The sequence below is a fragment of the Papio anubis genome, chromosome 4, assembly GCF_008728515.1.
Source record: "Papio anubis isolate 15944 chromosome 4, Panubis1.0, whole genome shotgun sequence".
NCBI classification, from domain to species: domain Eukaryota; kingdom Metazoa; phylum Chordata; class Mammalia; order Primates; family Cercopithecidae; genus Papio; species Papio anubis.
Window position 1 is genome coordinate 55,553,176 of NC_044979.1, and position 26,469 is coordinate 55,579,644.

A 26,469-nucleotide genomic window follows, 5' to 3' on the forward strand; every position below is an offset into this window, starting at 1 on the left:
GCTGCATAGTATTCCATGGTGTATATGTGCCACATTTTCTTAATCCAATCTGTCACTGATGGACATTTGGGTTGATTCCAAGTCTTTGCTATTGTGAATAGTGCTGCAATAAACATACGTGTGCATGTGTCTTTAGAGCAGCATAATTTATAATCCTTTGGGTATATACCCAGTAATGGGATGGCTGGGTCATATGGTACATCTAGTTCTAGATCCTTGAGGAATCGCCATACTGTTTTCCATAATGGTTGAACTAGTTTACAATCCCACCAACAGTGTAAAAGTGTTCCTATTTCTCCACATCCTCTCCAGCACCTGTTGTTTCCTGACTTTTTAATGATCGCCATTCTAACTGGTGTGAGATGGTATCTCATTGTGGTTTTGATTTGCATTTCTCTGATGGCCAGTGATGATGAGCATTTTTTCATGTGTTTGTTGGCTGTATGAATGTCTTCTTTTGAGAAATGTCTATTCATATCCTTTGCCCACTTTTTGATGGGGTTGTTTGTTTTTTTCTTGTAAATTTGTTTGAGTTCTTTGTAGGTTCTGGATATTAGCCCTTTGTCAGATGAGTAGATTGCAAAAATTTTCTCCCATTCTGTAGGTTGCCTGTTCACTCTGATGGTAGTTTCTTTTGCTGTGCAGAAGCTCTTAGTTTAATGAGATCCCATTTGTCAATTTTGGCTTTTGCTGCCGTTGCTTTTGGTGTTTTAGACATGAAGTCTTTGCCCATGCCTATGTCCTGAATGGTACTACCTAGGTTTTCCTCTAGGATTTTTATGGTATTAGGTCTAACATTTAAGTCTCTAATCCATCTTGAATTAAGTCTCGCTCTGTCACCCAAGCTGGAGTGTGGCGGGGCAGTCTCAGCTCACTGCCACCTCTGCCTCCTGTGTTCCAGTGATTCTCATGCCTCAGCCTCCTAAGTAGTTGGGATTACAGGCATGTGCCACCATGCCCAGCTAAAACTGGTCACATCTTAATAGGACACTCCGATGATAGCAGTCATTTGTTTTGAAAGTTATTTTCTGTATTTTGAAGGTCCTTCGATTACAAAGATGTTCCCTATTCAAGTTACTGTGTTTGTTCCTTTGGTTTATTTAGAGAGCTCATGAAAAGCTCTGTAAACTAAGCTGTCTGTATATTCTGAACATATGTGTGTGTGTGTGTGTGTGTGTGTGTGTTTTCCAGAATGTTGTGGTGCTTTATGGTTAAAGTAGCCAATGAAAACTTAAAGAGTTTCTGGACTGAAATTCTTTTTTTTTTAAACTTGAAGCCAAACTAAGTAAAATACCCCATATAAAGTAAAATGTGTCATTTATCTTCCTATGCTGATTGTATGCGCTTTCGGTTCCAAGTGTTTTTAAGCATAATTAAGGTGACAGCATGGCCAATAGATAGTCCGGGTTCCATCATCAGCCAGAGCTAGATCCTTGGAATGTTATGTAACTCTGTGGCCTGACTTGCTTTACCTCTTAGGTAAAAGGGTCACACAAGTGATGACTTCTGTCATGGAATATTCAAGTTGGAAGGGACCTTAGAGGGAATGTACCTGGTTCAATCTCTTTAATGTGCAGATTTTTAATTTCTGCCTTCATAGGAGTTTAGCCTGTCATGATTACCTCAAAATTGAAACATCAAAATTAGGCTTTTCCACCATTTCACAGGTATGAGATACTTCACAATTCTTGCCTGAAAGTTGATTCCTTTCTCAATCTTTCCTCATATAGTGTCTCACTTTTGTATGTAGACTAAATGCCCATTGTATGTAAATGTACATGTGCTGTTGGGAGCCTGTTTTTCAGCTGGGTGAACGGTAATACTGGTGTACATATCGAATTCATCAGAATGAAGAATTTGATCTAATAAACATTTTTGGTCGTCTTAGCAACACTGTCTTAGTTAAGCCTGATTATGTAGAGCATTAAAATTTTTTTTCTTTTGCTTAGCCACCCGAATACCTTTACATCTTACTTTATAATCTTCATCTTCAATTTAGTTTAAACTGCCCACATATTTATAAATTTTGTTGAAGATATGACTATGCATTTATATGGTCACCTGAGGCACAGAATGATCAGCCCTCCAGGTTTTTCCAGAACCGAGGGAGTTCCCAAGATGTAGGAAGGTTTTTTTTTTTTTTTGAGACAGAGTCTCACTCTGTCGCCCAGGCTGGAGTGTGGTGGCGCAAGCTCAGCCTACTGCAACCTCCACCTTCAGGTTCAAGCAATTCTTGTGCCTCAGCCTCCTAAGTAGCTGGGACTACAGGTGTGCACTACCACGCCTGGCTAATTTTTGTATTTTTAGTAGAGACAGGGTTTTGCCATGTTGGCCAAGCTGGTCTCGAACTCCTGGCCTCAAATATCTGCCCGCTTCAGCCTCTGAAAGTGCTGGGATTACGGGTGTGAGCCACCACACCTGGCCTAAGATGCAGGACTTTAAGTGTTAACACCAGGAAGTCCTCAGGCAAACCAGATATGTTGGTCCTCCTACCTGACAGTGTCTCTTTATGGGACTTGACTAGCCGTTCTCCCCAGCTTGAAAGATAACATATTAGATGGTTTTATGCTGTATAAACTCAGACACCTTTTGAAAGCAAGGGAAATGTCTTCAAGGTACCATGTGTATTTTCTGTTTATGTGACTAAAATATGGGACCAATTATTTGTTGATGGTTCTTTTCAATGTAACTGTAAATTAGAAAAATTGAGCACTAAAAGTTACAGCATTTGAAACCTTCTTCATGTAAAATTAAAGGGGCAATTATATTTATAAGAGAACTAGTATTTACTGAGCATCTCCCAAGTACTTTTTTTTTTTTTTTTTTTTTTTTTTTTTTTAGGAGACGGAGGCTCGCTCTGTCGCCCAGGCTGGAGTGCAGTGGTGCAATCTCGGCTCACTGCAAGCTCCGCCTCCAGGGTTCACGCCATTCTCCTGCCTCAGCCTCCCAAGTAGCTGGGACTACAGGCGCCCGCCATCACGCCCGACTAATTTTTTTTTGTATTTTTAGTGGAGACGGGGTTTCATCGTGTTAGCCAAGATGGTCTCGATCTCCTGACCTTGTGATCCACCCGCCTCGGCCTCCCAAAGTGCTGGGATTACAGACGTGAGCCACTGCGCCCAGCCGCAAGTATCTTTTAGTTTGAAAAAGCAGATAAAATTTTGTTGAAAGCCAAAAAAACAAAACAAAACAAAAGGCGAGCGTTGTCAGTGAGACTGTAACTGTTTGCTAAATGCTACTAACTTTAGAACCTAGGTATCTACTCAAGATGAATTTATTGAATTTTCCTCGTAGATTCAACATGATTAGTGGAAAGAGCATGGGCTTTGGCATCTGGTCAACTTGGGTTTCATCCCTAGATCAAACTGTTACCAACTTTATTGCTTTGTGCAAACTATTAAACTCCGTGAGCCTCTTTTACATCACCTATAGCATGAGGATAATAATGATCTAAAGTGCTTGGTACATAGTAAGTGCTTAGTAAATGATAAATGGACCAGGTGCCGTGGCTCACGTCTGTAATCCCAGCACTTTAGGAGGTCAAGGCAGGAGGATTGCTTGAGTTCAAGGCTACAGTGTGTTGATCAAGGCACCCACATATGGATTAGGAAAGCTGTATTTTGGGCATGTGTTACCATTAGTGTTTTTATAGCTCCCCTAAACCTAAACCTCCCAGTTATGGTAATCGTATCAGTTAGGATTAGTTTGCTGTGATTTGAAAGATTGCTCAAATATGTTTTTCCTACACATGAAAGAAATCCAAAGTTGGACAGTTCAGGCTTGGTATGGTGGGCCCTGAAGTCCTTCTAGCTCTCTTCAATGCCATTCTTAGGATGTGGCACCCTCCTGGCTCAAGATGGCTCCAGGTAGCCAGATGCAGGACAAATCAAGAAGAATGCCTCTCTCCCTTAAGGAGACTTATGGAAGCACCATAAAAGGCTTGTATCACATTGTTCAAAGTACTACCAACCTGGCCATCCCTAGCTAGAAGGCTGGGAAATGTCATCATTTAGGTGGTGCATAGTTAGCCTAAGTAAAACGGGTTCTGTTACTGAGAAAAAAAGGAAGAGAAGTTTTTTTTTTTTTTTTTAAACACATGACAGATTAAAGAAGACTAGATTTTATGGTAGGCATCTTTTCGTCTTTACCACTGTGCTACCACTTTAGCACTACAGAATTTTAACTACTCATTTATTCCCCAAGACTTTTCCATTTTTATTTATTTATTTTATGTTTGTTTATTTATTTATTTATTTATTCTTAGACAAGCTTTTGCTCTGTCACCCAGGCTGGAGTGCAGTAGCTTGGTCATGGCTCACTACAGTCTTGACTTCCTGGGCTCAAGAAATCCTCCTACCTCATCCCACCACACCTGGCTAATTTTTGTGTTTTTTCTGTTTTTTTTTTTTTAAGACAGAGTCTCCCTCTGTTACCTAGGCTGGAGTGCAGTGGCACCATCTTCACTCACTGAAAGCTCTGCCTCCTGGATTCAAGCCATTCTCCTGCCTCAGCCTCCCAAGTAGGTGGGATTACAGGTGCCCGCCACCATGTCCGGCTAATTTTTTTTGTATTTTTAGTAGACACAGGTTTCACGGTGTTAGCCAGGATGGTCTTGATCTCCTGACCTCGTGATCCACCCACCTCGGCCTCCTAAAGTGCTGGGATTACAGGCATGAGCCACTGCACCCGGCCTTTCTGTTTTTTTTTTTTTTTTTTTTTTTTTTTTGTAGGAACAGAGTCTTACTGTGTTGCCCAGGGTGGTCTTGAACTCCTGGGCTCAAGTGATCTACCTGCCTTGGCCTCCCAATGTGTAGGGATTAGAGGTGTGAGCCCCTGTACCTGGCCAGTTTTAATTTTTGTTAGCAGAGTTGGTGGGGATCCCCACTGTTGATTTTTGTCTCTCTGTCTTCTGGTCACTTTTCCTTCTATTATTTGACTTCTAGCAGGAGATCTTTTAAAAAAACAATTAACTATATCCCAATGAAGAGTGATTAGGAGTTTAAGCTCTGGTTTTTTCATTTATTTATTCCATAAATATTGTGCACTCATTGTGTACAGGCTGCTTTGTGTTATTATAGACAATGTGAATCATTACTGATTACATTTCCCTTTTATTGACTTGGCTTCCTGGGGGCACAGAGTCAAATTTGTGACTCAGTTGGCTTGAGTACAAGCCTTGCCCTATCAAACTTTCTTTTTCTCTGTTGCCCAGGCTGCAGTGCAGTGGCGCGATCTTGGCTCACTGCAACCTCTGCCTCCCTGGTTCAAGTGATTCTCCCATTTCAGCCTCTCGAGTAGCTGGGATTGCAGCCGCCTGCCACTATGCCCGGCGAATTTTTGTATTTTTAGTAGAGACGGGGTTTCACCATGTTGGCCAGTCTGATCTCGAACTCCTGACCTCAAATGATACACCCACCTCGGCCTCCCAAAATGCTGGGATTACAGGTGTGAGCCACCATGCCTGGTCCCTGTTAAACTTTCTACCTAGCAACGTAGTTAGTCTTCCCATCCCACTGTATAACAGTTTCAGGATGATGCTGCCTCTCTAACTTGGAGTGCTGAACAGGAAGTAAGAGTGGGATTTAAAGCAGTGGTTCTCAACCCTGCCTGTATATTAGAAACACCCACAGAACTTTGAAAAATTACCTAGAGAAACTGCCCCACCTGACATTTTGATTCAGTAGCCTCAGGTGTAGTTTAAAAAGCTCCACAGGGGAGCTCTTTGCTTTCGCTGCTGTGGCCGCAGCCATGAGTATACTCAGGCTTCAGAAGAGGCTCACCTCTAGTGTCCTCCGCTGTGGCAAGAAGAAGGTCTGGTTAGACCCCAGTGAGACCAATGAAATTGCCAATGCCAACTCCCGTCAGAGGATCGGAAGCTGATCAAAGATGGGCTGATCATCCGCAAGCCCGTGATGGTCATTCCCAGGCTCCATGCCGGAAAAACACCTTGTCCCGCCGGAAGTGCAGGCATATGGGCATAGGTAAGCAGAAGGGTACAGCCAGTGCCCGAATGCCAGAGGAGGTCACGTGGATGAGGAGAATGAGGATTCTGCGCCGGCTGCTCAGAAGATACCGTGAATCTAAGAAGATTGCTCGCCACTTGTATCACAGCCTGTACCTGAGGGTGAAGGGGAATGTGTTCAAAAACAAGTGGATTCTCATGGAACACATCCACAAGCTGAAGGCAGACAAGGCCTGTGAGAAACTCCTGGCTGACCAGGCTGAGGCCCACAGGTCTAAGACCAAGGAAGCACGCAAGCGCTGTGAAGAGCACCTACACACCAAGAAGGAGGAGATCATCAAGACTTTGTCCAAGGAAGAAGAAACCAAGAAATAAAAGCCACCCCCCTTGTCTGTACATACTGGCCTCTGTGATTGCATAGATCAGCCATTAAAATAAAACAAGCCTTTATGTGCTTGCAAAAGAACAACAAAATCAAAAACAACAACAAAAAAAACACAGGTAATTCTGATGTACATTTGAGGTTTAGGGGCTTGTAACCGTGTGGACTGGAAATGATCTAGGGAGGATTTACATTTTGTTCCTTATCTGTCACATACTGGAGATCAAATCCTTTCTTGAAAACCTGTTTTGACCATGGAAAAAGCAGATGGGGGAAACAATATGATAGTCGAGTCATTTGGGTAAGAGAGGCAAGAATACTGAAATGCTTTAGGGGAAACTTAGTTACTCGTGATTTAGGTAGAACTGGCCTTGCTTACCTATTTTGCCGGCTCCTATTGTGGGAAATTTTTCCTTTGAGCAAAAGAATCTGTTTAACTGGGGCTTCAAGCTCTGGGAAAAGTGCTGAGTCTGCATGTGGCCACTGTTAGTATCACGAGTTTTCAGCTTCTGCTCCTGGGGCCAGTGAAGGGAGATAAAGGGAAGTCAGGTTGACTATTATTTTTAGAACCAGGAGACTATCAGTGAGTCTTCTGAGCTAATGAGAGCCTTCTGGTGATTCCAGGAGGGTTAGTTAGGCCACGAGGAACTATGAGGTCGGGTAGGAATCCTGTTTTGTGTTAAGAGTTCTGTGAATTCCAAGATCAGGCCTTCTGTTACTCAAATAGAAAAAAACACATTCCAGAGTTTATTCTGTTTCAGTTTATTCATGCCATTTCCCTCAGCTCCCTTATCTCATTAGTGTAGAAATGCAAAAATGGTATGCTTTTTTGTATATTAATGTATATCCTACTATCTATTTAAAACAGTGTTTACAGCATAGTAAAACAGTGGCTTAGTTATTGAGGGCTTACTATGTACTGTGTGCCAGAGACTGGGCTAAGAATTATGAAACTGAGGCTTAGTATGATAAGGGGCAAAGTTGGGAAGCATTTATTTTAAGATGTTTTTAATTTATTTTGCTCCGTTTTCTGGTAATGTGCTTTTTCCTGATAACCCATTCAAGTATATTTTAATTATATTCATTTTTAATACAGTTTTATAATTTGCTACATACTTTCTGCTATTCTTAAACAGAGGCTACTGAATTGAACTCAGGGATCTTAAAGTCCCTTTGAACCTCAAGATTCTATTAACCTTTTGGGGATGTCTCTAGCCTCACTCTGACCCTGTTATTTACGGTGTACTCCTTGTTTCCCTGTAAAAGTCTCACTGTTCGTTTATTTTTTGTCATTTACCTTTTTCTCACAGAGGATGGACCATGCATGACATTGCGGGCAGAATAACATGTCTGCCCTTTGCCAAATTCATTTGTAAGTGAATCAGGGGTTCAAGTAACCTCTCTAGTGACTTTGTTTCTTTCCATCACCCTCTCTGTTGCCATCAGGGCCCTTTAACTTGTTGGCTGAATTCAGAAAGTTCTGAGCTTTTCAGCGTCTCTGACCTGCTGGATCACAGGACTGTTGCTGTCAGTGTGAACGGCTCAGCCTAAGGAAAAGTATTCATCACCATCTTGAGAATTTGGCCAGTGTGTTTTGGAAATGCCTTATTCTGAAGTCTATACTATTTTCATTAAACAGAGCTGACACTTCTGTAAATGTGATACTGAGCCAAAAATCTGTATGGTTTGTGATTTTTTTTCCCTAATGGATTTTGACTCCCTGGAGGTCAGGGCTTCATATTCTCCACGGCAAACTGGAGAGCTAGGATTTAGATAAGGTAGACGTTCTAACAATGTTTCTTAAACATGACTTTTAAAATGCTTTAAGTAGAAGCCCTTACAAGTAATATCTGGAATCTTTTTAAGTTTGAAAATGGCTATTTGTATCAGATTTATATGTCCCGGCTCTTAATAACCTCCTAGTCTACCTGATAAACCTGTGAAATTGCACTTTCTTCCAGTAGATACCTTTGCTGTTCTCAGGTGAAATACTTTGCTTATCCCTTGCCAGTCCAGCCTAGGGAAGGTGGCTGGACCTGAGCTGGGAATTTTATTTGAGGGAGTGGAAATAGGAGGGGTTGGCCAAGGCTGAGTTAGAGGGCACAGCTCTTTAGTGGCCTGAGCTGGCTCTTTGGTGCAGCCGAAGATTGTTAGAATTTTAGAGGTGGCGAGACTTTAGAGGTACAGCCCAGTTCTCTTATTTTACAGATGAATGAAAGAGAGTCCAATGATGTTAAGTGACTTTTTAAAGGCTGCAGAAGGCTGGGTGTGGTGGCTCACGCCTGTAATCCCAGCACTTTGGGATGCTGAGGTGGGTGGATCACCTGAGGTTGGGAGTTCAAGACCCGCCTGGCCAACATGATGAAACCCTGTCTCTACTAAAAATACAAAAAATTGGCTGGGTGTGGTGGCGTGCACCTGTAATCCCAGCTACTCAGAAGGCTGAGGCAGGAGAATCGTTTGAACCCAGGAGGTGGAGGTTGCAGTGAGCCGAGATCGTGCCACTGCGCTCCAGCCTGGGCAACAAAAGCAAAACTCGGACTCAGAAAAAAAAAAAGGCTATAGTATTCAGTAGGGTCAAAGTTGGAACTGGACTGAAGTCAGAAAGAAGTGAAAAGTGTGCTTTTTTCCCCTCTTTCTCTGTCCTATCCAGGAGCTATGAAGACATGTTTCTCCTTTGCGTTTCTTTACAGGTTATGCTTTAAATTGGAAGTTTTTCTTTTTGTATACTTAATTATGAGATGGAGACAGTAGAGAGAAGGTAGTCCCATTTTGGAAGCATTTTTTTTTGTTAAAATCTTGGCTCAGGAACAGTAAATGAACATTTTAAGATCATCTACCTGCCTGGCCAACATGGTGAAACCCCATCTCTACTAAAAATACAACAATTAACCAGGCGTAGTGACACATGCCTGTAATCCCAGCCACTCGGGAGGCTGAGGTATGAGAATCAGTTGAACCTGCGAGATAGAGGTTGCGGTGACCTGAGATCGCACCATTGCACTCCAGCCTGGGTAACAGAACGAGACTGCATCTCAAAAAAAAAGGAAAGATCATCTGACATATTTAGGATGCATTTTCAAGTTCCATAGGCATCAACTTACTGTTCCTCCTGCCTTGTCCTCCCCCAACCTTTTCTTTTTTCTTTTCTTTTTTCTTTTTCTTTTTTTTTTTTGAGACAGGGTCTTGCTCTGTCGCCCAGACTGGAGTGCAGTGGCTCAATTACAGTTCACTGCGGCCTTGACCTCTTGGGCTCAAGCAGTCCTCCCAGCTCAGCCTCCTGAGTAGCTGGGACTACAGGTACGCACCACCACACCTGGCCTGACCTTTTCAATTAAATACTTCTGTATATCATTTAGGTATAATTGATTATACCGGAAATGAACCTGCACTTTGTGCTTGGTATTATTTTTTAAGGTATTAAAGAGATGATACCTATGTTATTTCAATAAATATTTTATGCATGTTTTCCAAATTTGCCATAACATGACATTTTAATTTGATCACCCTAAGGATTCCAGTCGTAAAAGGTATTTGTAAATGGGCTTTGTTTTTAAGCCAGTTGTTTCTCTTGTTTTATTGTTTTTGATTCTAATGAAAGCTTTGCTTTCTTACATATGGGGAAACCTCTTATTATAGAGAAAGCTTCTAGAGTGTTTTTATATTTTGGTGACTTAAAGTCTGTTAATAGACTGTATCCCAAAGATTCAGATTGCAGTTTGCATTTTTTCCTCTCAAAACTATTTATTTGGGGCCAGACGCAGTGGCTCACGGCTATAATCTCAGCACTTTGGGAGGCCAACGTGGGCAGATCACGAGGTCAGGAGTAAGGTCAGGAGTTCGAGACCAGCCTGGGCAACATGGTGAAACTCCGTCTCTACTAAAAATACAAAAATTAGACGGGCATAGTGGCGGGCGACTGTAATCCCAGCTACTTGGGAGGCTGAGGCAGGAGAATCACCTGAACCTAGGAGGTGGAGGTTGCAGTGAGCCGAGATTGTGCCACTGCACTCCGGCCTGGACAATAAGAGCAAAACTCCGTCTCAAAAAAAAAACAAAAAAGAAAAAACCAAACAAACTATTTATTTGGACTCTTAAATGCTTTTGGTTGGTTGGCATTTCTTTGTGAATTATTTGTCAAAATAATTTTTTGTCTGTAATTGGATGAAGGCTTTGCGACCAATTTAAAGTTTTTTTTAACAAAAGAAAATACATGTTTTTTTAAAGGATAACAAAACTTACATACTTTTATAGACTTGTTACATAAAATTAAGGAAAGAAAAATGAAAAAAATTGAGCAACTTAGGTTTTTAAAGCTATATGGAATTCTAGAATGTTTTATCCTTCACCTGAAAAACAACTCAATTAGATCAAAAAGTCCTATTTATCATATATTCTTTACTCTTCAATTTGCATTTGTGTGTGTGTGTGTGTGTGTGTGTGTGTGTGTGTGTGTAAGACAGAGTCTTACTCTGTCGTCCAGGTTGGATGGCAGTGGTGCGATCTTGGCTCACTACAACCTCTACCTCCTGGGTTCAAGTGATTCTCCTGCCTCAGCCTCCCAAGTAGCTGGGACTACAGGTTTGGGCTGCCATGCCCAGATAATTTCTTTTTGTGTTTTTTTTTGTTTGTTTTTTTTAGTAGAGACAGGGTTTCACCATGTTAGCCAGGCTGTTCTTGAACTCCTGAGCTCAGGCAATCCCCCCACTTTGTCCTCCCAAAGTGTTAGGATTACAGGTATGAGCTACTGCTCCCAGCCTCAACAATTTGCATTTTTTTTTTTTTTTTGAGGTGGGGTCTCGCTCTGTCACCTAGTCTGGAGTGCGGTGGTGTGATCTGAGCGCACTGCAACCTCTGCCTCCTGGGTTCAGGTGATTCTCCTGCCTGAGCCTCTGAGTAGCTGGGATTACAGGCACGCACCACCACTCCTGGCTAATTTTTTTTTTTTTTTTTTTTTGTATTTTTAGTAGAGGGTTTCGCCATGTTGGCCAGGCTGGTCTCGAATTCTTGACCTTGGCCTCCCAAAGTGTTGGGATTACAGGTGTGAGCCACTACAACTAGCCAGCAATTTCCATATGTATAGCTCTTCCATATGTATAGTACTAACTCATGGTCTCCTTGAATGACTAACAGTCATTTAAAGAGACGTTTAGGAGTTACTATCTTTACTGAGCAGATGAATAAGCCCAAGTTTAGAGAGGCTGAGTTACTCCCTGCAAGCTAACATCTCTAGTTAATAGTAGAACTGGAGTCCAGTTTTTCTGACTCCTCACTAGTGTTCTTTCTATTCTTGTGAAGGTAAATTGTTTGGTGAGATATATAGATTTATATGTACATATATCCAAATGTATATTATGCATGTACATTCTATTTTTGATGCAATAATTGTTATTAAATGTCATACTCTCAGGTACTGTATATTAAACTTCTGTTTGCTTTGTTTTCTTTTAGCTTCTTAGCAAAACTGGTTGTTAGCAAAACTGGTGGTTTTGCTAAGTCAATAAAGTGTGGTAAGAATGAAGTTCAGTGATAACAGTGCAGTACTTTTTTGATTGATGAATGTTGTGTACATACCTCCCACAGAACATTCTCCCTCTTATTATCCAGTGTACTCCTGTGCTTGGACGTATCTGCCCTCCCACTGGTCCCCTAAATGTCTCTGGGAGTAATACCAGTATTGCCTGGAATCTTTTTGAATGCGAAGGATGTGAACTGTTCAATTTTACCCCCACTGAAGCCCTTTGCAGATGTTTCAGTGAATTGATGTAGTTTCTTTAGCCATGTTATCTAGCACTGTATCAAAAGGGCCCTTTCTCTTCAATAAGGATAAGGAGAGCAAATACAGAATTGTAAGTTTAATGTTATTTAGTCAGAGATATCTGAAAATACAGTTCTGAATACTTTCCAGATTTAACGTCAGCATCTTTGTTGTTATGTAATGGACAGGAACTCAATTAGTATTTATTAAATGTCTACTCTGGGAATGATGATTTACCACTTCATAATTGTTGGAATTGTTGTTGTCCAGTATGTTGAAATCCCAAACATATGTTTTACTACTCTGATTTTTTCTTTAACTTTTTACATGATGAAGCAATGCATTCAATTCTAGGCAGTTGGCAAATCTTAAATGTAGAAAAAACAAAGCATGAAACATTTGCTTTTGAAATAGAAAATTCTTATTTTTTGAAAGCATTTTACCCATGTGTGCAGTTATTGAGAGAAAATATTTGTACTTGGCTGACTTGTCTTCACCAAATGTCACAGCTCAGACCTCTCTTTGGTTGGAGACATAGGGATAAGTCCTTCTGCTATTATAGGCAATTAATCTTTAAAAAATGTAGAGAATGTCCTTGATAATTACTAGATGGAATTTATGTTGTCCTTTTTGTAATAAGTTGTTCTTTAAAAAAGAACTTTTATTTTTCATATTTATTTATTTATTTATTTATTTATTTTGAGACAGAGTCTCTGTCGCTCAGGCTGGAATCTTGGCTCACTGCAACCTCTGCCTCCTGGGTTCAAGCGATTCTCCTGCCTCAGCCTCCTGAATAGCTGGGACTACAGGCACGCACCACCATGCCTAGCTAATTTTTGTATTTTTAGTAGAGATGGGGTTTCACCATGTTGGCCAGGCTGGTCTTGAACTCCCGACCTGAGGTGATCCACCTGCCTCGGCCTCCCAAAGTGCTGGGATTACAGGCATGAGCCACTGTGCCTGGCTAGAACATTTGTATTTAAATTTATCACTTGTCACAGGGATTTGTTACCTTTAAATTTGCTTCTGGATTCTAGTTTTCTAGAACAAATTTAGCTATTTGGTATGTTTGTAACTAGCTGTTGTTCACAGAGGGAAAGAGGATGAGCAAATTAATTATGCTTCTGATTATATTTAATTACCAAGAGCAATGTTTTCACTCCTGTCCCAACATATTTATTTTCAAACACAAGATGCTATATTTCATCCATTTTGAGATAGACATTTTATTCACATTTTAACACCACTGATATCAGTATGTGTCATGTATAACGTGTGACCTAACTATAATTGATAACATTTTTACTTCCTTAGTGGCAGGGTGCCTGACAATTTGTGGTATTTTTATTTATTTATTATTTGTTTAGATTGCTCTTTCAGATTCAGGGTATCTTTAATTGAATCAAAATCAGTACAATGGAAAGATCTTTATCAAGTTTTAAAGCACTTTTTGAAACACGGGTTGTTTACAATTTATGTGTACTCATGTACACATCTACTTTCAGTTGGTGTTGGCCTGAAATCAAGGGTGGATTATTTTCATTTACTTTGTCAATTTTGGAAACAGTTACATAACAAGAAATAGTTGGAAATTTGCCACATTTAATTAGAGAAACTCCAGCTAGATGTTAAGGGATTTGTCAAGCTTGAAGAGCTCAAACCTAGTTAATTTTAACAGGACCATAGAGACAACCTACTCTTCCTCATTCCTAGTTTTTCTGTCATTTTGTCTGTGGTGTTTGAGGATGACTGTTGCGGGATTGTTGCTGTGTCCTCTACTGAGTGCCCAGAAGACACTGGGGATGAGGAGCATTCTTGTGTGACCCGCTCTTGGGCCGAGGCTCCTTTGTCACTGGGGCACTTGTTGGCAGAGCTTGTCATTTTGCACATTCACCAAATGGGCTTCGAATATTTTTCCTCCAGAAAAACCAGTCCACAGATTTTCAAGGCTCAGGTTTTATGTGCTTCTGCCCCTTCTTGCCCTTTCAACGGTGCATTGTGTGAAATGGTGCTTCATAGTTTCATCATTTTGTGTTGCTTTAACATCTGTTGTGGATGGCAATACATAATCCTGTGACTATCCATTTCCCCATACCCCAAAGATATTAAAACGTGGCAGTTGGTTGCCCTGACGTGGGTACATGATACATCTGAGGAAATAGTTTCAGGCTGTGTTTATGGAGCAGAGGAGAGTGTGGGTAGGGTTAGAAACACAGACCCTGTGAACCACCTGCTGACCTTTGCCCTCAAAAAACCCTTTGGAGCTTTTTTCGTTTTGTTTGGTTTGTATCAGAATTTTTTTTGTTTTTGTTTTTTAAAGAGCATTCCTGAAAACTGGACTTTGTGTGTGTTAGGGGAGGGGATTTGTTAGGAGAGGATGGCTATTTGGTAATGAGACCTGTTCCCATAGATTGATTGGGGTGAAAGACTGAGTGGATGGGAGGTGAGAAAATGGAGGTCGTGTGAATAGACAACTTTGAAAAAGCTTATTGTTTAGAGACAAGAAAAGATCACTGACCCAATTTTTTCTTCTCTCTTTTTTTCTTTTTTCTGTGTGTGTGTGTGTGTGTGTGTGTGTGTGTGTGTTTTGTTTTTTGTTTTTTGTTTTTCCAGATGGAGTCTCGCTCTGTGGCCTAGGCTGGAGTGCAGTGGCGTGATAACGGCTCACTGCAGCCTCAACTTCCTGGGCTCATGTGATCCTCCCTGTCAGCCTCCTGAGTAGCGGGGACTACAGGCTTGCACCACCACAGTGGGGTGGTTTTTTTTTTGTTTTTTTTTTTTAACCCCCAAAGCAGCCTGAATCCATTTCCTTTGGGTGTCAATGAGGACTTGGTTCTTGCTTTCCCATGACCTCAAACCCTTCTCAAACTCACTGGGTCACAATCCACCTTGATTAGTGGTGCTGCCATTTTTGACTCTTCCCACTCTCCTCCCGACCAACCAGCCCTACAAAGTCCAAAATTTGTGACTATCCAAATACTCTCAAGTCTTACTGATTCATTTTCTTTATTGTCTCTTGGATTTATTCTGCTTTTTCTCTTCTCATTGCACTGCCTCCTCATCTTTTGACTGGGCTGCTATTCACTATTAAAAAATGGGGATTATAATACCTACCTTGAGGGCTTCTTCTGTTTTCGCTCAATCCATCTCCCAAGCTCCAGTTTTTGGCCACTTCCTTTCTTCTTTATCCTGCTACCGGAGTTGTCTTCCCTAAGTACACTGCTTTTTTTTTTTTTTTAAAGGAGTCTCCGCAACCTCCGCCTCCTGGGTTCAAGCGATTTTCCTGCCTCCAAGTGATTCTCCTGCCTCAGGCTCCCAAGTAGCTATGACTACAGGTGCATGCCACCACGCCCAACTAATTTTTGTATTTTTAGTAGAGACAGGCTTTCAACATGTTGACCAGGCTAGTCTCAAACTCCTGACCTCATGATCTGCTCTCCTTGGCCTCCCAAATTGCTGTGATTACATGCGTGAGCCACTGCACCCAGCCCTTAAGTACACTGCCTTTTAAGTGTGTTCATTGTTTCCCCATTGCTTGCAGTGTAGCCCATCCTCCTTAGAGGGAGTCCAGGCTCACAATCTAGTCCCATCTTTACTGTCCAATCTTTTAACCCTTTATAGTCTCGACTGTCACAAACCTTCCTTGCTTTTTTTTTTTTTCCCCTCGAGACAGAGTCTCACTGTGTCGCCCAGGCTGGAGTGCAGCGGCGTAATCTCGGCTCACTGCAACCTCTGCCTCTAGGGTTCAAGTGATTCTCCTCCCTCAGACCCCCAAGTCGCTGGGATTACAGGCACATGCCACCACACCAGGGTAATTTTTGTATTTTTAGTAGAGACAGGGTTTCATCATGTTGGCCAGGCCAGTCTTGAACTCCTGATCTGAGGTGAGTCATCTGCCTTGGCCTCCCAAAGTGCTGGGATTATAGGCATGAGCCACTGCGCCTGACCCTTCCTTGCTTTTTATGTCCTAGCTACATTAGACCACTAGATGTTGTTCAAAATCCTATTTTGACGTTGTCTTTGTGGTCTTTGAATCAAAGTGTCCTTTTTTCCTTTCTCCCTTATCCCTTGATTGTTTAAAACAATGAGCCAAACATTTATTAACATATTTGGTAGAATTGTGATATATATGTGCGTATATCTATATGTATATGTATATGACAAATATAGGGATCTCATAAGCTGTTTTATCATGACAAGGGGTAGCAAGAGGTCAGCTCTCCCACCTATTGGACATATTATCTGGTTGAGAAGTAACTTAAACTATTTAAACTTGTGCATTTTCATCTGTTAAATGAAGTGAGGTTCAGATGGATGGTCATTGTTTCTGCTCTTTGTAAAGTCCTTGGCCTGAACTCAATTATAACCCAGAAAAAGTGATTCTATGAGAGCTTACTCTCTGAGACCACTTTAAGTTCTAGAATAACTTAAAGAGTTTAGCTATAATCCTAGCACTTTGTGAGTTCGAGGAGGCAAGCAGATTGCTTGAGCCCAGGAGTTCCAGGTCAGCCTGGGCAACACAGTGAAACCCCATCTCTACTAAAAAATAAAAAAATTAGCCAGGCATGGTGGAGCACACCTGTGGTTCCAGCTACTTGGGGGGCTAAGGTGGGAGGATAGCCTGAGCCCGGGGAGGTTGAAGCTGCAATGAGCCGTGATTGAGCCACTGTATTCCAGCCTGGGTGACAGAGTGAGACCCTGTCTCAAAAAAAAAAAAAAAAAAAAGAAAAAAGAGAAAAAACAATTTAGATGTATGGCCAGTTAACAAGATTAGGGAAAAGAAGAATGAGCATTTGTGAGTGCCAAGTACGTTATGTACCTGTGTCATTTGATCCTTTGAAAGAAACCTCCACAGGTAGGTAGATCGTTTACAGGGAGAAAATGGAGGATGAGAAAGAATAAGTTATTTGCCCAAAGTATAAATCTTGTTAGACTCTCTCTTAACTCTTGGACTCTCCCACACACAGTGATGGCTGAGCAACAGCGTGTGCTTTAGCTTTAGTCTCAGCTGGGGTTTCTTTTCTTCACAGTGATTCTTCTCTAGATTACAGACTATTTACTCTAGACAATTTGGAAAAAAAGTTTTGGTTCTGTGTACGTGTTCATCCTAGGGTTTGTGTTTTTTCCCTTTCTCTCTGGGGCAGTATTTCTATTTAAACACCATTGTAGCCATAAAAATAATATTTGGCTTTCAGTTACTGTGCTCATTTCCTTATTTCCACTTATAAAATGTGCTTTGTGTGTGCATTGTATTTAACTAATGAAACAGAAAGCAAATGTTTGTTTAACAGAATAAGAAAGAAATGAAATTCATGGCAGATGTGTTATTGACCACTTTTGTGTATCTGGAGTTCTGTATAGTTCAAAATCAGGGATTTTAATGCCTTGAGTTAAGCAGTAGCAGTAGTAGCAGTAGTAGCAGTAAAACAAGGTCAGCAGCAACAGCTAACATTGATTGAGCTGTGATGGTGGGTTTATATGTGTGTTACTATGTTTCCAAGTGCTTTATTTGTATTACAGGTCTTCTCAATAACCCTAGGAGGCAAGTAACCTTCTCTCCATTTTATAGATGAGGAAATCAGGATACAGAGAGGGTGGGAAACTGGCTCAAGGTCGTATAGCTAGGATACATACTCACTGACTTGGCAGTTCTGAATTAATTTAAATGTATTTTATTGATCAGTTAAATACATTATTGAAATGTTTCTCAGTTAATGTGTTATCCCCTTTCTAGGGATTTGGACTGGTTGTACTTTCTGGGGGCATTGGTTACAGAATATCTTCAGTGTAACTATGGCTAGGCCTAGTGGGGTATATATGTGACTTGCTTGAATTACTAAATTCTCTCAAGGAACTGAAGCAGTCCTTACTATGCATTGTTAACAATAATGTTTTTTAAATACATGTATGAAAATATTATAGATTCATGAAGGTACATTAATTTATTCTACAAAACATCATTGAAATGGAAAATTTAATATGCTTACATGCTAACTGGGGAAATACATTGTTTTGGATTGCAGGAGATAAAGGATTTTTTAAGGGCTTTTTGGCAGTTATGCTAATAGGTAAACTTCTTTCTTTCTTTCTTTTTTTTTTTTTTTTGAGACAGAGTTTTGCTCTTGTTGCCCAGGCTGGAGTGCAATGGCGTGCGTGATCTCAGCTCACCACAACCTCTGCCTCCAGGGTTCAAGCAATTCTCCTGCCTTAGTCTCCTGAGTAGCTGGGATTACAGGCATGTGCCACCATACCTGGCTAATTTTGTATTTTTAGTAGAGATGGGCTTTCTCCACGTTGGTCAGGCTGGTCTCGAACTCCCGACCTGAGGTGATCCGTCTGCCTTGGCTTTCCAAAGTGCTGGGATTACAGGTGTGAGCCACTGCGCCTGGCACATCTTTCTTATTTAGCAAGAAGTAATACTGTATTCTAAAATTGTGCTTTGCAGGAAGAAAGTTTCAGCTAATACAGACATAATATTTTTATGAGTTTGGAGAAATTTTTATTGGCTAACAAATGGTACCTTGTGTTATGTTTGACTACCTTTATGTTCAACTCAGTGTTTTTCCCCCTTTTTTTCAGTTCTTCACCAAAGGACATGGATGAAAATGAAAGCAACCAGTCCCTGATGACAAGCAGCCAATATCCTAAAGAAGCAGTAAGAAAACGTCAAAATTCAGCACGGAATTCCAGAGGAAGTGATTCTTCTAGGTTTTCCAGGAAAAGCTTCAAACTAGATTATAGACTAGAAGAAGATGTAACTAAATCCAAGAAAGGAAAAGATGGGAGATTTGTGAATCCGTGGCCAACGTGGAAAAACCTCTCTATTCCAAATGTTCTCAGATGGCTGATAATGGAGAAAGATCACAGCGGTGTTCCAAGTTCTAAAGAGGTGGCGCTTGGCTTTTTTGAATGCTTTATATTTGCTCTTAATATATGACTAATTATTTGAGCCCTTATATATCATAAGGCATAGAATTAGTCTGAGGAGATAAAGTGGACAGGTGTAACCTAGGCCCTAAAGTTCATCATTCAGTAACAGAGTGCATATAGGAATAACCAGACCTGATCTGGTGGCAACTAGAGGTAGGAACAGAGTGCTTTAGAGGTACAGGAAGGAATGTGATGCTGACAGGCAGAGCTGGAGATGTCTTCACAGAGGAGATGAGTATTTCAGCTGGGCCTAGCCAACTAAAAAGTATTTTGACAGTGATTTTCCAGGTAGATGATGGCATGAACAAGGTCATGAAGGTGAGAAAGTGTATTACATGCTCTGGAAGGTAGTAGCCTGGTATGTGTGTGGAATATGGATTATGAGGGTGAAGGCATGGCCTAGAGTGCTTGGCTTTTAACCCTTGGATAAAGCTGCCAACACTGTGAAAGGGAGCTTCAGATGACCTTTCCAGACCTTGAAAAGTTGACTCTGGGTTCCTAGCCTTTAAACATACTAGTTTTACTTAAGATGATTCTACTTGGCCTTCTGCTATTCTGTTAGAATAGATAGATCACAGTTTTGCGTTAAGTTGATTTCATGGTTTACATTGAGTATATCAATATTTTTCATTGGTGAACCAAGTAAATACTATGGCTGTGTCTCCTTTCCTTATATACCTCTCCCTCTGCCGTGTTAATAACATCTCTTTCATTTGCTTGACTTTCTGTGTATTTATGACGATTATTTTCCTGCCTCCCCTGGCCTCTCAGTGCCATTTTCCTGAGGGAAAGACTCTCAGGTGGTGGTTCAGCACTGGGCTGTAGTCTGAGCTGATGCCTTCCCAGGGTCTCTGCCGGCTTCTGTTCTAGGGTACCCTTCACCAGCCTCCTGGGCTCCCCTGTGTCTTCTATGGTAGCCCTTATTTTCTGCATCCCACTTGTTCCTCCTTCTGTGTCATTTTCTCATTTTGGTGGAGCATATTTTCAGTGAACTTCCTGAGAAAGGGTATATGGAAAGTAAGTTTTTTGAAAACTTGCTTGTCTGAAATGTCTTTATTCTCACTCATAATTGATAGTTTGGGTATAGAATTTTTGTTTGGAAACAGTTTTCTCTCAGAATTTGAGAGTATTGCCTCCATAATTTTATTTCTAGTGTGGCTGTGGGGAAGCTCAGTGCCATCCTTACTCTTGATCCTTTGAACAGACCCTTTGTTTTCTCTCTAGAGACTTTGAGAATCCTCTCTTTGGTACTAGTGTTCTGAAAATTGCCATGATGTGTAGTTCTTTATTTATTCATTATGCTCTGTGTGTGGTGGGCCCTTTCAGTCTGAAAATCCATTTCCTTCAGTTCTAGGAAATTTCGTCTATATCTTTGAAAATGTCCTTCCCTACATCTTCTTATTCTAAAATGACTATTAGTTATAGTAGTTCTATTTTGGACCTCCTGGATCAATTCTCTGTAATTTAAGAAAATTTCTTGTGTGTTTATCTTTTTAAAAATATGACATGGCTAGGTGCAGTGGCTCATGCCTGTAATACCCATACTTTAGGAGGCCAAGGCAGGTGGATTGCTTGAGCTGAGGAGTTCGAGACCAACCGGGGCAACACAGCAAAATGCCATCTCTACCAAAAACAACAACAACAAAAAAAACCCCCCAAAATGTAGCCAGGCACAATAGAATGTGCCTGTAATCCCAGCTACTTGGGAGGCTGAGGCAGGAGAATCACCTGAGCCTGGGAGGCAAAAGTTGCAGTAAGCCGAGATCACGCCACTACACTCCAGCCTGGGTGACAGAGCAAGACCCTGTCTCAAAAAAAAAAAAAAAAAAAATTACATTCTGAGGAGTCGGCCCCTGGGAGGAATGATGCTAGGTGCAGATGCAGTGTGGCTTTTGATGGTGCCTTATGGACAGTTGTGTCCCAAAGGAGGGATGAGAATAACTGCTGAGGTCCTAAAGAGCAAGCCTAACTCCAGCCATTGGCACACAGGCATTAAACGGAAACCTGGAAGTTGAAATGATAGAATCTCACTTGTCTAGACTAGCTTTATGGTTTTATTATTGGTAATGTTTTTATCCATTGATTGAGTGCAGATTTTTGGAGACCTTTTAAAGGTATAGAGAATCGGCTTGACAACAGTGCACATGCAGCAAGTTTTAAAGAAACAAAAAACTAAAAATTCATGCTTGTCTCCGAGAAGTGCAGGCAGACCTGATTTCCTAGAGACGTCTAGGATTTTAATGACCACAGATAGCAAGCAAGCATGCAGCTTACCCCTTGATAGGGTCTCACTCTGTCACCCAAGCTGGAGTGCAGTAGAGCTTTGAGACTCATCACTACAGCCTCAAACACCCGGGCTCTAGTGACCCTCAGCCTCCCAGTGGTTTTTGTAGACAGCCTGATGGAGTTTCATGGCAGAGAAGATTAATTAAACAATGTCTTTCAATTTTAATAAATTTTGGCAATTCAAAACAAATTTACATTCTGAACAATTTCCTCAATAATTTGTTTCATTTTTTAAATTATTATTATTTTTGAGACGGAGTCTCATTCTTTTTGCCCAGGCTGGAGTGCACTGGCGCAGTCTCGGCTCACTGCAACCTCTGCCTCCTGACTTCAGGCGATTCTCCTGCCTCAGCCTTGCGAGTAGCTAGGACTATAGGCGCCTACCACCACGCCTGGCTAATTTTTTTTTGTATTTTTAGTAGAGACGGGGTTTCACTGTGTTTGGCCAGGCTGGTCTCGAACTGCTGACCTCAGGTGATCCACCTGCCTTGGCTTCCCAAAGTGCTGGGATTACAGGCGTGAGCCACTGTGCCTGGCCCTGTTTGTTTCATTTTTAAATCTTGTATCTCATAGAGTCGTAGGGATGACAGAAAATGTCACCATATACAATTTTTTATAAAACTAGAAAATATGAATACTCTGATCGCAACCATTCATAAATAGAACTACAAGTACAGATCATAATGTTAACAGTGGTTATAATCTCTGCATGTTGGTATAATGATGCAACTATTTATATTTTTCTGCATTTTCCAAATATTAAGAGCATTTTCTCTTATAATCAAGGAGTTTAAAAATACTAAGCCATTTTGATAGATCTTATACTCTTAATACACATGGCAAAAATGTCAAACATTAGCATCAATACTTAATTGAATTGGAGTTACTTTGGTAACACATGTATCTTTATTCAGTGTTCACATATATCTTATAAATATGAAAAAGAAAAATGTTATTTTTAAATTTAAAAATCTGAGTTGCAAATTACAGTATAGGTAGTAAAATGTTCTAAGATGGTGAAAATGTACCTTCAGTTGGAAGGAAAGTATTACCTTGTCTTCTTTAAAAGTGATATTTTAAAAACATGGTTTAAAAGGATTTGAGTCACATCTTTCTTTTTTGTCTCATTAATACACACAAACACATACTCTTAAAATAGTAAGTATATTAAGAAGATATGAGTTTCAATGTTTAATTTTAATGTAAGTTAATATGTATGCCATTGAAGGAGCATGGCTTAGTGAAAGAGAGGTCTTTTGAGTCAGGAAGACCTAGATTTCACTCCTGATTGGGTACTTACCTCTTGTATGACTTTGGCAAGTTTCTTAGTGACCCCAGTCTGCCTTGGTCTGGTCATCTGTAAAATGGCAGTAATATTTGCTTCACAAATGTAGATGACACAGTGTACCTAAAGCACCTTGCAAAGAGTAGCTATTGAACAGATGTTAGGATTTGTTCCCTTTTCCCAAGAAAAGTAAAACATTAACTAGTATAGTGGTTAATTATGAGTCTTGGGATTTTCCATTTTGCAGCTTTCAAAAAGGAAGACCAGCCAAGAAAGTCTTGATCTAGCCATGAAAATGCCACGTGAGTGATTGGTTTCACCAAGTAAACAAGAGTCCATCCTCTCCCTACCCCTTTTTCTGTATGCTTTTTCTTTCTTTCTTTCTTTCTTTTTTTTTTTTGAGACGGAGTTTTGATCTTGTTGCCCAGGCTGGAGTGCAGTGGCATGATCTCGGCTCACTGCAACCTCTGCCTCCTGGGTTCAAGTGATTCTCCTGCCTCAGCCTCCCGAGTAGCTGGAATTACAGGCATGCACCACCACACCTGGCTCATTTTGTATTTTTAGTAGAGACACGGTTTCTCCATATTGGTGAGGCTGGTCTTGAACTCCCGACCTCAGTTGAGCCACCCACCTCGGCCTCCCAAAGTGCTGGGATTATAGGCGTGAGCCACTGTGCCCGGTCTATTATTATTTTTAAATTATTATTTATTATTATTATTTTTTAATAGAGGCAGGATCTCACTATGTTGCCCTGCTGGTCTTGAACTACTGGCCTCAAGCAGTTTTCTGGCCTAGGCCTCCTGAAGTGTTGGGATTACAGGCATGTACCACAGCACCAGCCTTAAAATTTTAAAGATAGTTTTAACATAATATAGGCTTCACATATTTAAAATGTACAACTTAATGAGTTTTGACATATGTATATACCCTTGAAAAGATCACCACAATCAAGATAATGAACATATATATTATCCCCTAAAGTTTCCTTGTGTTCTTTTGAAATTCATACCCCCTTATTCTCCCAACCTGGACCCCAGGCTGTTACTTTTTAAGAAAACATGTTATTAAATGAGATTTAATGAGAAGAAGTATGTTTTACTACAGTGGGTCTGGCTGGGTGACCTTGCCTGAGTGCTGTAACTTCCCTAATTCATGGTTTTCTTACCTGTAGAATGGAGCTGGTTTATAGGACCTACTTCCAGTGTTGTGGTCAGTAGCCAGTAGCAGTTAGTACAGTGTCTAGCACATAAGCACTTCATAAACGGTAGCTATTGTTAATAGTATTTTGTTTTGTGTTATGCTAAAGTACTTGATACATTAGGTAGTTCATCATTATTATGTGCCCAATATGATGCCAAGTATGAGTACATAGTAGGTACTCAGTTTATATTCATTCCCTCTCCCTTTCCTCATTAATTCTGTATATACCACTTGGCATATATCATTGTTCACTAACCCTAACTACCAATTTTAAGAACTGATTGAAAGTTGACATTCATTCATTTACTCATCCATTCAACAAATTTTGTTGAGCACATGCTGTGTTTCATTAATCAAACTAAGCACTGAATGATTCTACCTTTCATAGGACATAGGATAAATTCTGTGTACCTATAACCAGAATATCCAGAGGAGATGTGTGAATAGGGAGATACGGAAGTTGAGAGGCAGGAGTGAGTGCTTCCAGCTGTGGGACTCAAGAGATGGCCCGAAGGGATAAGGGGGAAGATAATTTAACCTGAGAAATGGGATGAATACTGTGCAGGGTTCTTGAGCTCAGTCTAGGAGTGGGAAGCAGTCTCCATGTAGATGGGGCACAGCACATGTGAAAGAGGAGCATGAAACAACCCGAGAGAATTGGGGCAGTCCCTGGGCAGCTCACTGCTGGGCTGAGGAGGTGAGACAGACCTTGTCAGGCAGTAGAGAGCCAGTGGAGATTTTGCAGCAGAGGAGACTTAAGTTATACCTTAAATTGGCTGTTTTTGAGGTGGCTCTTCTGCGTGGATTGAGTTGACAGGCAGATAGTTGAGCAATCTGGAGAGCTTTGAATGTCTGAATATTTCTTAGCATCTTAACTAGGTTAGTAGCGCCACAGAAATGCAAAAGATTGGTAGGATTGGTGCCTGGTTGGTTGTCAGGGTTGGAACTTGCTTGCTTCTTCTTTTGGAATACTTGTAGAGTGCTTATTATGTCCCAGCCACTCCTAATTCTATCCTCACAGGAATGAAGTGTAGGTACAATTATTATACCCGTTTTTCAGATGAGGAAACTAAAGGTTAGAGTGGCTAAGAGAAACGTTTTTGTCCTCCACCTGTGCTGCTCCTTCTCTTCCTGTCCAGGCCTTCTTCCCATTCAGACTCTCCCATTGACCTCTCAGTTTCCCTTCACCAGTATCTCCCCATCTGTCCTCTCTTGTCTCTGTCTACCGCTGTCTCCTTTGCTCAGGTCCTCATCTCTTCATATCCTGGCAACTGTTGTGACACTCTCCATTCCATCATTTGGACTCTAGAATTGTTTTATCTAAACATAATTGGGTCATGTCTTTGTGTGTGTGTGTGTGTGTGTGCGCATGCATGTGTACGTGTGTGTGTACGTGTGAGGGCAAGAAGATACTTCCTAGGCTGGGTGTGGTGGCTCACACCTGTAATCCTAGCACTTTGGGAAGCAGATCGCTTCAGCCCAGGAGTTTGACACCAGCCTGGGCAACATGGAAAAACCCACCCTGTCTCTACAAAAAAAAAAAAAAAAAAGATGCTTCCTCATTGTCTTAGAGTGAAGCGTGACACTCAAGGCTTATTGTGTTTCCATCTTTATAGATTTAGTTTGTCCCCCTCAAACACCACATTCCTGTTTGGCTCTGTACCTTTGCTTGGGTAGTTTCTCTACCTGAAATGCCCTTCTTCCTTTTTTCTGCATCATGAATTTCTCATCATTCTTCAGGAACTCACACAAGTCACTGTGTCTGTGATGTCTTTGGCAACTGGGCTCTTCATTCCTTCTTATCAGGCTATAACATGACCTGTATTTTAACTACTTATCCAATACCACACCCTTTCAAAGTTGATTTAGTGGCAACTTACAAACATACATAAAGCAGTAAAACAAGAAATGGATGAGGTATAGAATTACTATACCTAGCCAGTCTAGGAGCAAAATGGACTATTAGACTAGAGAAATAAAATAAAGCCAAGAATAAAGTTAATACAGAAATATGTTCCATCATGTGCTGCACATTGCTGCAGGTGGCCTCAGCTTTTCCTCTGAACTTCCTAGTTAAAAGGAGAAGTAGCATGAAATCTTAAGAGTTTTCCCAGTGACAGAAATGACAAAGCCAGGTGCTCTGGAGAAGGAGAGTTTTTCCTGTTACGAGATGGGAGAGAAATGTTTCTGGGGTAAGTAGGAAGGTGGAGGTGGTACCAAGTCTGCAGCCTGAACACATGCATGGCAAGTTTCATGAGGTGGCTTCCTATGAGAGACCTCCATGCAGCTATATAGCATGGTACCAGAGCACAATTCAGTAAAAGAGCTTTATAAAAGCCAAGACTGTGACGCTGCAGCCTACAACGTTTTGGCCTAGCTTAATCCAAGTATAAAATGTAGAATAAGCAAGGAATAATACTCTTCACACTTTGTTATTGTTTTATACCCATTTACCACCCCCCTTACCTCAGTGATCAGCTTCTCACAGGAAGGGATCATATTCACGTTGGTTTGATCAATGGTAGAAAATCAGAAAGGTAAGGAATGAAGAAAACAATTTATGACTGTGATTTGTCCAGGAATCATCACAGCGCTCCATTTTGAAACTCAGAAAGTGAGATTCAGGCCAGGCACAGTGGCTCATGCCTATAATACCAGCACTTTGA

General features: G+C 40.9%; 1 protein-coding gene, 1 long non-coding RNA gene and 1 pseudogene across 12 annotated transcripts in view; 2 read left to right on the forward strand and 1 right to left on the reverse strand.

The window, feature by feature from the left end:
* The window catches only part of LOC103883134, a 28,142-nt gene extending 2,797 nt beyond the window's left edge, over positions 1-25,345 (reverse strand). Inside the window, exons 1-3 of one of the 3 annotated variants that reach the window (XR_001901090.3) lie at positions 24,570-25,345; positions 22,619-22,675; positions 6,724-6,859 (exon numbers count right to left, since the gene is read on the reverse strand). This is a non-coding gene — a long non-coding RNA (uncharacterized LOC103883134). Of the gene's footprint in view, positions 1-6,723; positions 6,860-18,926; positions 20,029-22,618; positions 22,676-24,569 lie in introns of those variants that run through there. The other 2 variants (XR_004183442.1, XR_645252.4) reach the window with 2 other exon arrangements.
* NAPEPLD (N-acyl phosphatidylethanolamine phospholipase D) overlaps positions 1-26,469 on the forward strand; it is a 50,458-nt gene that overhangs the window by 3,950 nt on the left and 20,039 nt on the right. For all 8 annotated transcript variants that reach the window (XM_009203578.4, XM_003896419.5, XM_009203584.4 and 5 more), the window contains exon 2: positions 18,682-18,991. In XM_009203578.4, coding sequence (XP_009201842.1) covers positions 18,682-18,991 — 310 coding nt within the window. The remainder of the gene's footprint in view (positions 1-18,681; positions 18,992-26,469) is intronic.
* LOC103883133 lies at positions 5,366-6,727 on the forward strand (annotated as a pseudogene). Its single transcript, XR_645251.4, has one exon. The product of XR_645251.4 is annotated as a 60S ribosomal protein L19 pseudogene (transcript).